This window comes from Anopheles funestus, chromosome 2RL (genome assembly GCF_943734845.2).
Source record: "Anopheles funestus chromosome 2RL, idAnoFuneDA-416_04, whole genome shotgun sequence".
Taxonomy (NCBI): Eukaryota; Metazoa; Arthropoda; class Insecta; order Diptera; family Culicidae; genus Anopheles; species Anopheles funestus.
Window position 1 is genome coordinate 27501467 of NC_064598.1, and position 14271 is coordinate 27515737.

The 14271-nt window shown below is 40.5% G+C and overlaps 2 protein-coding genes across 5 annotated transcripts in view; one reads left to right on the forward strand and one right to left on the reverse strand.

Moving 5' to 3' along the window:
- The window catches only part of LOC125765298 (BTB/POZ domain-containing protein 6-B), a 356684-nt gene that overhangs the window by 11287 nt on the left and 331126 nt on the right, over window positions 1-14271 (forward strand). The window lies entirely within an intron of this gene.
- LOC125765293 (neural cell adhesion molecule 1) overlaps window positions 1232-14271 on the reverse strand; it is a 111602-nt gene continuing 98562 nt past the window's right edge. For all 4 annotated transcript variants that reach the window (XM_049430258.1, XM_049430257.1, XM_049430256.1 and 1 more), the window contains exons 12-15: window positions 13797-13919; window positions 6324-6635; window positions 5910-6190; window positions 1232-5254 (exon numbers count right to left, since the gene is read on the reverse strand). In XM_049430258.1, coding sequence (XP_049286215.1) covers window positions 4718-5254; window positions 5910-6190; window positions 6324-6635; window positions 13797-13919 — 1253 coding nt within the window. In that variant the 3' untranslated portion in view covers window positions 1232-4717. The remainder of the gene's footprint in view (window positions 5255-5909; window positions 6191-6323; window positions 6636-13796; window positions 13920-14271) is intronic.

The window sequence follows — 14271 nt, forward strand, 5'->3', positions numbered from 1 at the left end:
GAATTAAATTAAACGCAGTTTAATTATTTGCTTTAAATTTAAATTTTTAATTCTAATTTAAAATTAAATTTGAATTTTTAAATTGAAATTTAAATTATTTTGCACAACCGTCCATTCCGATGAAATTAAAAGGCAATTTATATTAATTCCTGAAAATTTGAATGATTTCATCTCCAATTACCATGCTTCTTTCTCTTAAACAAAAACATATTAATCAGTACAACATATTTATATTTTTTATTTGTAATTAATGATTACAGCTTCGGCCGTATTGTCAGCCACTGAAACTGAAGTAGTACAACATAATTATTGTTCATATCATAGTTTCGTTTTTTTTCTTCAAATTTTGAATGTTTCAGTTCTTGCTCCCTAAAAAACTTGCTTGCGCAAAGCACGATTGGCCTCAGACTGAATCCGCTGAAGCAATAACAATATGAAACGCTACGAGCAGAGCCTTTGATGTGGCCATACACACGTTTGCTAGTGAATAAAATTGAATACTTTATCTACTTTATCTATTGTGCAACGAACTCGATTTGACTCATTTGGCTCATTTCGGGCCATACTCGTTAGCTCGATTCTCATTTCGCTTCGCTTTCGCACTGCTTTTTCGACAACAATTTGTGGAGATTGTTGTTCATTTTTTTTCTTCCACTGTTATCCCTTCAATAACACGCTAATAATACTCACCTTTCAACCGCGGTTACGATCACTTGCCCTCGGACCCGGGACATTGTTTGTGTCGGTTTCGAATTTCCGTTTTCCTGTTTACCGCTTCGGAATTCTGTCCGATTGCACCCTGGTCCCTGTACGGGGAAGAAACGCAGCAAATAAATAAATCATACGTATGTGTGCCCACACACACATACACACATTCGATTGGTACTGTACACCAGCAGAGCGGAACGTGTGATTTTATCCATTTATTCAAATTAATTTATTTAATTTAAGGTTTTAAGCAGTTTATTCCCGCGCCATCCCGGAAGTAGTTTTGGGCTACGTTCTGGAACGATAATAAGTGGATTATTTCTGTTCTTTCTTTTTTTAATACATAATACACAGCATGTGCGATTCACATAACCGGAAATACTCAGTGATTGTCATCGCTTTTAGTAAAAAAAAATAAAACGAAGGAACTACTAAAGATTGTTTGTCCCTTGAGGTGACAAAATGGTTGCAATTGTCATCACGGATTTTGAAAGTATTTTGAACAATTAAAATAATGCACAGCTTCATGTTTTATAAATTTATCTATTTTATTTACAACTGCAATTTATAATCATATTTTCGCACACATTTGCTGTGCTTGAGATTCATTCGCTTGCTTGAGTTCAAACAATTTTTGTTTTTGTTTTCCCCGAAACGGTTCCGGTTCAACCAATTTACACCACTCACCGTCTCAACCATAACATGTGTTGTGTTTTTTTTCTTGTTTGTAACTAATCGTTCGATATTACCTATGTTAGGACTTTTCGTACTTTTTCGCTCCTTATCGTTCCGACCCACCACAGACGCATGGTATCCCACCGGGGTCCTACCGTTTTTTCTTTAATGTGTAGCGCACTTTAGACCTCATTTATTGATATTTTAATATCTAGGTAATAAAGAATCCAACTTTTGATTTTGGTTTTTACTTCACCCCACGTTCGCAGTTTATTCGCCCTCTGCATTGTAGCGCCAACGAGCTTTTTCTTTCACCGTTCATTCGACTAATTTGTGAGACTTTGTATCATTTGGTTCGTAATTTTACATATTTACAGCATCAACGGCACCTGGAAACTGGTTGACAGGTTTGTGTAGGTTTAACGAAACATGCAAAAACACATACGTTTGCATCCATGGCTAGAGGGCCGGTTAAGATGTAGATGGCCGCCAAACCGTCGCCATCCGTTCACCTGGCGAGAACGTGCAAGGCAATTGAGCTAATTAAAAGGACTGAGCTTGCATTGGGTTTTAGCTTTTGTTTTTGTACATATGCTGTACTTTCTCGTTGCTAAACCGTGCTTCGCTTGAAACAGCTCTGAATGGTAATCTAGCGGGAATTTATCTTTTGGAAGAAGTGTTTTTTTTTCATATGCCTGTCAATGTTGCTGTAGAGAGCGTAATTGCTTGTACTTGTGAGCGCCATTTATATCGAAATAGAAGAAAATCGGATGGAAAAGTTTGGAATGGTGAGGGGAATTTGTAAAGAGCTTCTCTTTCATTGCAAACTGCCTTTAAGGCATACTGATATGCAAAATCAATTTTAATACGGTCACGTTTCGATAAGGTGACATCTTTAAGCAAGCTTAGCTTACTTATTAAAATCTTTTTTGGAGTTTTTACTACTTGAAATCGGTTCTGTTTAAAGATTGCACCGCATTGTATCGTTTCGTATTCAGGAAGCATTAAAAAAAATGATTTTATCCGGAGAAACTTCCAAAAATTGGGAAAGACTCTTCGTTGACAAATTCTTTTTTGATTAAAAAAGTTTCTAGAAATGAAGGACTTTTATTCAATTGAAACCCCTGTAAAAATGTTATTTATTTTCAAATAGTTAAACATAATGATTATTAACAAATTAAAATGATAAATAAATGATAATGCTATCCGATTATGACGCAGTGGTCCTTCATAATGAAGCACCACTTTACTAAGAGAGCTTACGGAAATTAATGATAAATTTCGAAAGTATCAAAATGTGTCAGATATTTTACTTTTCATTCGGAAATTAAAAATAAAGGAAACATTTTTATTAGTGAGTATCAACATGAAAAAAAGAATTTTTTTTACTGTAATAAAATGTAAACATTCTCAAAGCACAGAAGATACATGAACAACAAACAACTCAAACACAAACAAAACAAATTTCATATAGCAAAAAAACGATACTAAAAAATTCATACCGGCGATAAATAGTGTACCGTACGTGAAAATCCAATTTCCTCCAACCAAAGGTTTTCTCCGGTGTACACGAAACAAACAAAAAAAAAGAATGAGAAAAAAGAAAACATTCATCATCGATTGTGTTGACAGCTGTAACGGGCAAGAAGCTCACACGTACCGAGCTTCATATCATCATACTCACAAGATAGTGGCTTCCTGCCACACGGCCACGAAACGGTTTCCAATAGCATAGAAGAGGGCTAAAAAAAAAGGCAGAAAAAACAAGACGCAAAAATTTCGCCATTTTTAACGTCATCAATCACTGTCGTTGTCGGCGTGGTAGTACACCGGGGATATGCACTGGTATCGCGTCGTTATGCAACGGAAAAAAACTACCCCCACCGGCCGAGGGAGAGAGAGAGAGCGAGAGTGTGTGTGTCAAGGGAAATGGACGACACATTGCGATGGAAAGATAGCACAACTATTGGATGATAAGGCGCGTCCTAAGGAGCTCCTGTGTAGGCTAAGAAATAGGTGACTCGAGCAATGGCTTTGGCTCGTGGCTCCACAGTACAGTCACAGTCGCGACGTAGCTTATCCAATTCATCGAACATTCCAACAGGATGGTTTCGATGGTTTGGAGAGCACCGGGATGTAGAAAATGGAGAATGAGCAGCACAAATACAAGCGAGGATCGTTTGCAAAACTCGACTCACATCGCTTTTCACTTGCCTTGGGTGTGATGGTTTCTCACTGGGAAGCTTCTTCCCAGCTCATGTTCGTCAATCGATTTCCTTACCAGACAGATCCCAATTTAACTTTTCTCTCTTTAACTTTTCTGTTTTGTTTTTCATTATTCGCTAGCTAGTGTGTGGCTGGGACTAATTCTCTTAATTGCAAGTGAAGTTGTTTCATATCTCTGTGTGTTTTTGTGTGGTTTTGCTATGCCATATTGTGTACAGCTGTAATTTTGTATTTCCTTTTTCTTCTCGCGTGTGTGTGTGTCTAAATTTACTTTTCAAAGTTTGCTTTCGTTTAATGATCATCTTTCGCTTATGTTTTAAAGATCCCTAATGCATCGTTTACTTTTGCCAAAATAATGAATTGAATTAATGTTTTTCTTTTTTTTTTTTGGCTATTTTGGCTTTGATGGATCTGTGATGTCCTGTGAGGAGATTTAGAACCGACGATAAAGTTTTCCTATGGTTCATTTTTGAGCCTGTTTGCCTATATTGTACACTATTTACAGACCTATTTCGCTTTTAGGGAGAAGGTCGATTGCATTAAGTTGCATTTGGAAAAAAGCTCACTAGTGTGTGTGTGTATGTGTGTCTGTCTGTTTGTTGTGTTTCCCTTCTTTCTTCCCCCTTTTTCCCCCTCCCCTTATGTTGCGTGACATCTCGTCCGTGCATTCGTTTTGTACGACATCGTCAGCTGGTTCCGTTCACTTGCCAGTTGCAGTCGAAGCCCCACGGTACCTACCTTCTCACAAACACGTACACGACTACTATTCACAGCGTACTCATATCACACAATGATGCAACGATTCTAGGCGAACGGCAAAAAACAACGGCAAAACCCGACAGCTGTGTGTGCTGCAGCCCGCATCTGCATCTCGGGCCGCTCACTGTTTGGTCTTCGGTGACTTCCATTGGAAGCAAAAAATGCCGCTGGACTTAATTAGGTTGAAAACGTACGGCCCTTTTCACTCTGCCTGGCGGTGCTACTGTTGGCAACTAATGGCCCGGTCGCACTGTCGCACTGTATCGAACGGTTACCCTTTATGCGTGAGGAACGGAGCCGCAGCACACTCTCACAGGGCCGTATCACCGACCCTGTGAGATTCCTATAGTCATACGGTGCTTTCGCGTTTCATCATGAGGGGCGTATCGGCGGACACTTCGTCCTCGGGCAGCCCGATGCAGACGCGGGTCCGGGCCGTCGGGCCGAGGTGCTGCATCGCGATGGCCGACGGTGGCGGTGGTGCGGGCGAACCCTGATTGCTGGTGACGGAGATGGCCGTGATGTTGCGGACACCTGCGATCGTACCACCGTACGATGGCCAGTGGTGTGCGTTGGGCGGTAGGCTAACGCCCGGACCGGGACCGGCCGTTACCGGATGCCTCGGCAGCGTACAGGTGGTGTGTGATGCCGTCGTAAAGGTTGAGGGCATGTGGCACATCGACACGTTCGTAATGGAGTTGGAGGCCTGCGGTGTACCATTGCGCAGCGTGCAGTAGCCAAGGGTGGTGGAATGGTTGGCATGCAGTGCGGCCGCCATTGACGAACCGATGAAGTTTTGGTTCGGTGCGGTCGTCGTCAGCAGCAACCTGTTCGGGCTGCTTGTGTCAATCGTCGATATGTGTTGTCTTCGTTTGATGAACTCCATCTATGGGCGATCGTATTAAGACGACAAGAGGTGGAAATGTATAAATTAAGGGTATTTGTATTTTAAATTACCAAATGTCCTTAACTCAACGAATGTTCGAGTATTTTACTGCCCAAAACTGATGCACATGGTATTCGAGCTCAAGTGGTAATGTTGAAACCAGTGTTTGGATTGTTTTTAAATTGAAACTTAAATGTGTTGATATAGACGAGGAATTATTATCTCTCCAATTCTAACGTTACAAATTCAGAATTGATTTCTTGAACAAGAATTGATGATGAATTGATTCCCGAAGAGAAATCTGATAATACGGAGTCCGGACTATTCCGGAATCGAATTCAGAAAAAAATCAAAATGGAACCGGAAATAAAATAAATCCCTGTCCCTTAGACAAACAACCCCCAGTTTGTTGAAATATAAAGCACTCCCCGGTTAAATGTTCGGGGATAACTCCAGAATGGACTGTAGTTAGACTCATTCTTAACCGGAAAAGCATGCATTTTATTTAAACCATTCATTTTCTTTAAAAGATTTAATGATTATCTTGTCATTGTTAAAACTGTTAAACAATGAAGTTTCTTTGCTGTGATTTCAATTTATCCAACGGCCCATTGTTAGAACAGCAAATCAAATGCATCTCGTGCTCACCCCTTACCTGATCGTCCGAATCGATGGTGTCCGGTATAACGTCCGGGTTTTTCTCGTCACTCTCGTTACCATCGTACTCCTTGCTGGCGACGCTCTTATCGCTCGGTCCAGGCGACGATGTCCGCACGGTCGTACTTTGGGCCGTCTCCTTGTTCCGTCGGCTACCCGTACCGCACGGGAACTTCAGTGCCAGCACAATGGCACAGCTGCCAATAAGTACGGCCGCCGCCAATCCGATCGCAATCGACAAGGTAGGCGTTAGGGGTAGTGGCGATCGAGGACGCTCCACTACAAGGATACGGGTACAACGGAAGGAGAGAGAGAGAAAGAGAGAGAGAGAGAGAGAGAGAGAGAGAGAGAGAGAAAGGGAGAATAAGTGTAATCCACTCGGTCTAATCACGGTCTCTACCAACGGTCGTACCTTTTTCCGAGTCCTTCATTTGCTTTTCCGGCAACCGCTGGGTGGCAGCACTCATGACGTACGGTTCCGAGCGGCCCTTCGAGTTGAAGGCGTACACGGCCAGCTGATAGATGGCGCTCGGGTGCAGATTCGGCACTGTAAACCGTGGCACCGGCGAGGTGTTGTTGAAGCGCATCTCCTGCGAGTGGCTGTCGCGTAGCTCGAGAAAGAAGGATTGCGCTAACCCACCGTTGAAGCCTTCGTAGCAACGGACGGCCAGCGACGTCATGGACACGTTCGCTACCGTACAGTTGTGTACTTGATCCGGTCGACCTAAAGGAAGAAAGCGGCAGAAAGCCCCGAGAAAGTGAGGGGAAACAATGTAAGCGTTGCAATGGTAAAGGTATCATCCGTGTATTGTGCACGGAACGGTGAACCCAATTCCGAACTTCAATGGTTTAGTGAGCTGTGGCGAACGAGTGTTGCTTTCACGTGGCAGATAGAAACGATTGCTTGTCCGACGGGACACATGGGAACCTCAGCTGGGTCGAATAAAAATGGACGCTCGTACATCCCGAGAGTAGTAACAAACAAAAAAAAAGTGCACTTCCAATTAGGAACCTTCGGTAGTTTCGATGCTCCACAGCTGACGATCAGCAGGTTCGATAAACCTGCCAGGTGATGAAATGATTTTTCTTTGTGTGTGGAATAGCATGAAAAGCAAGGATAAATTGCAGCAAAAAAATGGGAAAAACACATTCTTTTATGTCGGTGAGTTTCGGGTAAAGGGAAGAACTCACCACGTTCCTTGGAAGGTGGAAGAGTAATTGGTTGTTTGTTAGTACCACAAGCAACTTTACAAAGACGCCCAGGCGAATGGGTCGAACTGGTCGGCGAATGGGTAGCAATGGGTGGCTAAACCATACGTGATGGTTCACTGTTACGAACAGTTTTTTTTTCTCATACTTTCGTCGCACTAAAGTAAGAAAACTAAGATTTACTTTCAAACACGACACCAAAGGCATCACTTCACTGAGCTGCACTTTCCACGTTTTTTCCTCACTCTCTGTCTCTCTAGATAATACTGCAGCTGTCCGCACTTCCACGGCCAGTCGATGTTGATAAAAAGTGATTCCTAAATAGCTGCCAATAGTACTCGACACTTACTCGCAAAGGGGCTGTGTGGAATTGTGTGCGCTTACGATTTCTTTTTTCCTTCTCTCTCTCCTTCCCTTTCTGCTTTATTTGTTGTTGCTTAAAGCCGGTGTTTGAAGAAGTGCTGCAGAAGTTGCACTTGCATTACGACATACGTTGGTGCAGGTCACCGTCTCTCATACCCATTTCTCCACAAATCTAAAGGGTGCACGAAAAAAGGGTAAACGGTCTCCTGCTTGAGAGTTTCCCACCCGAAAACGTGGTGCCAAACAACAACTTTCAGCACAAACAAACTAACATCAAACTTCAGTAAACTTGAGCACAAAAAGGGCGGCACACTCCACTGAACAGCAGCCAGCTGGGGGGTAAGTTTTGGTGCACTCCCCCAGTACAACACCCCCTCAATCCCTCCTTCTACCATTCCAATTTACTCGTTTAAACCTTTCCTTGGTTTGTGTGTGTGCGAGTGGTTTTTTTTTTTCTTCTTTTGGTTGATGTTGTTTTGCTCCTCTTCACCTTCAAAAAGACCACAAACAAACCTCGAAATGAACCTCTCGTTGAAAATTTGCCAAAGTCACCACAAAAACATAATAGTGCTGACGATGGTGCCGCTTATTCGTAGTTTTGCCAAGATGGGATTTCTTCTGCTTCGCGGCTAGTGAAATAAACTTCTGCACCGGAGCTGCCATCGTTGGGGCAGCTCTGGGCGGATTCGGTTCGCTGTGCTAAAATGTTTGTTTGTCCGGAATGTAGTGAAGCTCCGGTGCTGGTCGGTGCTGGTAGTGGTGGTGGAGTTTTACAGTGGCGTTGGGCTACTTTACCGGATCCATTTAAATGCGGTATTTAGCCAAGGTAATCACAATAGTATGCTGGCCGTAAGGTGCACCGCCATTAGGTGGATTGGTACTGGTACAGACAGCAAAACCGGAAAGAATCGTTGGTGATGATAACATAATGATGTGCTGTATTCTTTCGAGAGCTACTGGGCACATCATTTGCAGCTAGTTTCGTGGATAATATGGTAACCATTTTTTTCCATCTTCATAAAGATTTAGTGATTTTGTTGTAAATTTGTAGGAAAATTGCATATTAAAATAATAGCTTTAAATTACTGGTAAATGTTGAATTTGAAACGTTAAAGTTACAGCATTTTTTAAGAAGTAGTAAATTTTTCTTTGCATAACTTTAAATTAAGGGCCTAGCTGTACTCAAAAAGAATCAAATGAATTACTAGCTTTTAAATTTCAAATAAGTCTTCAGAATCTCTCAAAATTCTCAACATTCCGAAAGGTAATTTTATTTTTTGAAAAATGAATCTGTAAAAAAAGTATGTAAAATGAAATGACAAATTCTTCTTCTTTTGTGGCACTTCAAACTTAAGCGGTTCTTCTACGTATGTGGCATTCCAACCTCAGGATAGGTCTTGGCCTCTGGATCTCAGGATTTCCTTGCCTTTATTTACTTTATTTACGCCGGATAGCTAGTCCTGTGTACGGTAACTTAACAAATTTAACTTTGAGCTACCATTTTGGAATTTAAATTCTTGCCTATATTGATAAGTTTTGCATAGGATTTCAAACATAGTTACGTCGTGTATAAACTGGCGTTACTATCATATATAGCACTGAGGTGCTTGGTTAAGTGACAGCACTGTAAAAAAAATTAAATTGATTTACTAGAGTTTTTAAAAATATTATTTTTATCATTTAAATAATAGACATTTTATTTTGTTGTTTCATAACTGGTCAAATATTAAGATACTGTACTCCTCAATTAGTCATTTAAAAATATAAAACTTTTAAAGATTATCTCTAACAAGCTCAAATCAGCTTGAAATGGGAGATACAAAATGAATTCAACTCTCCACCTTCAATATCTTCACCTAACACTACCATTCTGATATCTTTCCATGGATTGTTATTTTCATCATTCTATTATTTGCCAACAAAATCCGGAAAATTTTAAACGAGGAATTTTCACAACACATTCACCGGTCTTATTGTCCCAGGCACTAAAGCCCACCGTCCAGAGGTGAAGTATGTTCCGGACAACAGAACCCAACCGTAGACTTTCCGGTCGTGTTCGCAAACGCTCGCCACTACTACTGCACAGGTCGATGATTCTTTTGTTTTAAGGTACGCAACCCAACACAAAAGGTGAACCCGGACCGGTCGGTTGCCACTACTTATCCTTGCATACCGTTTGATCATCTTCTTCGACGATGTTTAATCCAGCGGACGGTAGACTTGACGATGATGTTCGAAGCTTTCACTCGTCAGCTATCATGTGGCTTTTTCCCATGCTGTCCAGCAGACGTTTCGTTACCTCATTCGGGCTGTTAGTTAATAAACCCCTTTTAGCTGGAACAGCTACACAATGTGGGCACAGTGACGTTGCGCAAAAAAGGTAGTTTAATTTTATAACAAAACACATCGTTTCCATCTTTCGACTTCTGGTGTTGCGTTTCTTCTGTGAAGTATGTGTACTATTTCATCCATTTTGCAGTTCTTTCGTCCAACCAGGTGTACTCTGTGTGGTATGAGGCTATCCTCAAACGCATGTCTTTCCGCTCATGAGACGCACACACAATGGCAATCCTTTAACTTGGGTTTCATCTACAGCAATAAAACATTTCGGACGGAACTTCACGAAAAGGTTGTAGAAGGAAACATAAAGGATTCTTTTTTTCTTCTTTTCTTGCTGTTGTTGGCACGTCCATTTCGGTCACTTTGGGTATTGTTACTTGGGTGTATTATTTAATATTTAATTTGTTCTTCAGTTCACTCTCACAGGATACAATCTTCATTTCCTGTGCATCCGTTGTGGCCTTTTTTGGTGTGTCTGTGTGTGGGTGTGCAAAGGAACAACGAAATAAAACCTCTCGCCGGTTGCAACCCTCATTGGGTCGATCTCACCTCACAAAACCGGCGGCAGCCACGTAAAGGCAAAACAATTTGCCTGACAAAAGATCAGCCAGGATTATGCTCGTTAATTTAGCTCCAGTGCCTGTGTGCGATGAAACATCGGAACGGAAAGCTTAAGTGGATTGGTACGGGAATTTAATTCCTTTATATTCTGCTCACTATTGTTTTAAAACAAGTACCTCGTTTCTCTATTTTAACATTTTTTAATGGGCTGTATAAGCAAGCTTTACTTTTTGTAGTTACACTATAAATCATCTTTTAGTTTATGTTCAATTAGACATGTAAGCAACAAAATCCTAAGGATCCTGTGGGGTAATAATAGATGAGAGTATTTCATTCAAAATGGGGTTCGAATTATAAAATTAATTGCAAGCAAATTAATAGCCTCAACTTTCAAGCCTTTCGCGTAAATTAAAGACACGAAACTTTTCAAAAAGTAGAACTTCTTTTTATTATAGTTCTACTTCTTCTAAACTTTAAAGACTTTCTTTTTACCAAGTAGCTAGATAGTTAGTCCTTGCTACGTGGGACGATCTGTTATAGCTATTCTTCTTATACTAATGTTCTACTGGGCCATCCCTGCCGTAACTGAGTTACTTGACTATATTCATCCTCATAGAATATCCAATCGTCAAAGATTCATGAATCCTCAAGGATCCCTAAGGAATTGTCGAATTTTTTTAAATAGTTTGGCTTCAGAAAAATGTTTATTCTTAAGCAGATAAATTAGTCTAACAGCTATCGACTATACAACTATAGGTCAAAGAATCAGACAATAACTACAATGGGAACTCTGGATTTCTGGATGTTCTCAAACGTAAGAAATCATACTCGATGTATGTACTGTCTGATATGATGATGTATGACGCCTTAAGAGTTCTTGATTTTCTTTGGTGTTATTTGCCCATAGAAAGGTTTACAGTCCTGCATACAGAGATACGGTCTGAGTGGGATTTGATACCCATTTCTGTTGTGTTATACTGGCACCAGTATCAAGTACAACACCGAGCTGCTCCGAACTCACTAGGATTCATGTGTTTATGAAGATTAATGCAACTTTTAGAGTTCATGAATCTTCAGAACAAAGCTTAAGAATCAGAGATTTAGTTCAAAGATTCATTCAGATTCTTGAATCTGAATCAGATTAACCCAACACTTAAAAATTGTTTAGTTACAGAAACGATAACGCCTCTTTTTTTCGTTAAAGGTAATATTTCTTCAATTTATCGACTAAAAAACACGCAGAACAAAAACAAAGCTAAGTGTAAAAAAGGATTTTTTTTCAATTTTGCTAACTAAGTACCATAACGAAAATAGAGAAAAAGGAGCAAAATTCATTCATCAAGGAACCAATCCAATAGCATCCAATCAGGCACGGTTCGAGCCACGCAGAACGTAGTGATAAGTGAAATTGATATCCGTTCTGCTTGTTCCCGAACGAAACCCCGACGTTGTGGAAGAGAAATTTATTCCACGAAAACTTCTAATGAAATCCCTCCAGGAAGGTTTTCATTTGAACAGCCACCAAAAAACCAAAGGCAGTATCACCGCCGTACAGCGGTTTTCCTTTTGCACCGTACCCAAAAGGTACAAAATTGATCTCGCGAGAGTTTCATTAGCCCAGCAAACGGTTGATTTAGCAAAATACACCTTTTTTTTGTTGGATGTTAATATATAATTAGATTCTACATTCTCTTCGCGCTAGTCGCTCTTTGATGTGACCATTAGATTTTCAAACGGTTGATTAATGCAATATACGTCGAAGTGTAGAACGTACTGCAATAAATATGCTAATCTAGCATGTGCCCAGCGCAAAGATCGTCGGTGACCCGGAAACGCAAGTTCGGAATAAAGGTTTTTAGGTTTGGCACAAAAATATGTTTAAGATGCTTAAAGGGTTTTTGGGCCTGATGAGTAATTTCATTATATTTTTGTTTACAGTGAAGCTCAAAAATCGTACCAAAGCAGGATATGCCAATATTCACTCAGATTGCTTTAAAAGTATGAGGCACAAACTAATTGAAAGGTACAGCAAAATGTAAGCGTGTGCTGTTTTATCTATATTCACTATTTGGATTAATTTACCGGTATCGGATTATATTATAATCAGCATCAGTAGATGCGAGAAAGAAGAAAAAAAAACAATACATAAACCCGCTTTGGGAAAATGCAAAAAAACGCAAAACACTCGCTTTGATAATCAAGTTGATTAGATGAAACATCCCTTCTGTCCAGGATTTAATTTTGCACGGTACTCAACTCATCCCATCAGTTTCGCCTGATGTCGGAATGAAGTGATCGACAGGCAAGATGAAACGTTGCCTGGCAGAAAATACTAAAACCAGCTAATGGATCTCTTCGTTCATAGTAACTGGCTTCGGTAGACGATCGTAACGGGATGGAGCTTTTTTTTCTACTTTCGTTTCTACTTTACTTTTTACTCATCACCATGCTCACCAGAAGCCGTTCTGCATCCGTAGATAAAGTCGATGCTTAGATCCAGTTTTATGCTGTATGCTGGGTAATATCTAACAGGAGCAGATACGCATCGACATCTTCTCATCTTCATTCTTTCATCGCACTAACTCTGGGCATTGCATCGGAATCGAAATTTGGAAGACGATCGGTTTGACGGTAAAACTGTTACTTCACTAATTGTGAAACCGGTTGGATTAGCTTCCGCATTCGGTAACACTCGAGAAGAACGTCCAGCAAATGGTAGCTTTCCGTATCGGCTCATTGAACCGAATAAATTTGCTACCAGAGCAACGTTAGTTAAGGTTATGAAATGTTGCTTAAAATTTTGCCGTTTAGTAATGTGTCGTTTAGTAGCCCGATTCGCGTTGCGATAGTAGCCCAAATCTGATGCTTGGTGTTTTGGAATTTGGGAGTTGTAAATATACAGACTTATGGAGCACTTCCAAAAAAATTGTTCTCTTTTCAATATATTTTTTTTCTTGCAAAAAGGTAAATTATGACATATTTTCCAAAGAAAAAAAAATGGAAATGAAAAAGTGAAACTAACCTGCACATTATATCAACTTTTCTCAATTAAAACTATCAAGTAAAGGTATCATAAACATGCATTCAAAATGGTATAAGTGTGATAAAAGCAATATCTAATAAACCCCCAAGCGTACGAGGAATAGACATCATGTGCAGCATGATACAAATCTTTCATCTAATATCGTCCCACAAATAAAAACGAAACACACACAGACGCCTTCATCAAACCAACATCCAAACAGTATAGAACTAAACAAAAAACAAAAAAAAAGACAACGTTGAACAAGAGAAAGTTATTGCAGTCCGAAGTGTGTATAACCAAAAAAAAAGCATCACCTAGAAGTAATCTCAATTCGGAGGTTTGTTGGGTTCATCGTCTTTCACCGTCGGTCGGGGACTTGAAATTTACCTGCGGCTATGATGTGGAAAACGCACGGTTGCCGTTGCTTGCCGATCTTGTTGGTCGCCGAGCAGAGTAGCGTACCGTAGTCGAGCTCGGTCATTGGCGTGTACGATACGATCGATGACGTGCCTGGTAGTTGCCAAGGTGCGGAGTTTTTTTGTTGTTGTCCATGGGTTCATCATTTATTCGGGCAGCACGACAAGGTAGAAACGTTCCCCAAAAAAAGGATATTGCCACCAGGTGGAGGGTGAGAAATGGAAGTAAGAAATAAAAGGATAGTGAGTGGAAGTTATGCAGCTAACTGGAATTAAAATGAACCGGTAACATCGTAACGAACTTGGCACCGAATGGATGGCTTTGCTACACTTTATTCGCCACGTCAAAAACCCCATTCGCTCCTGTTGTACGGCATTACATGCTAGAGCCTGTGTCTAAACAGTTTCAAACCCCGCACTCGGAAGCAGTAATTTGTCAGAATTCA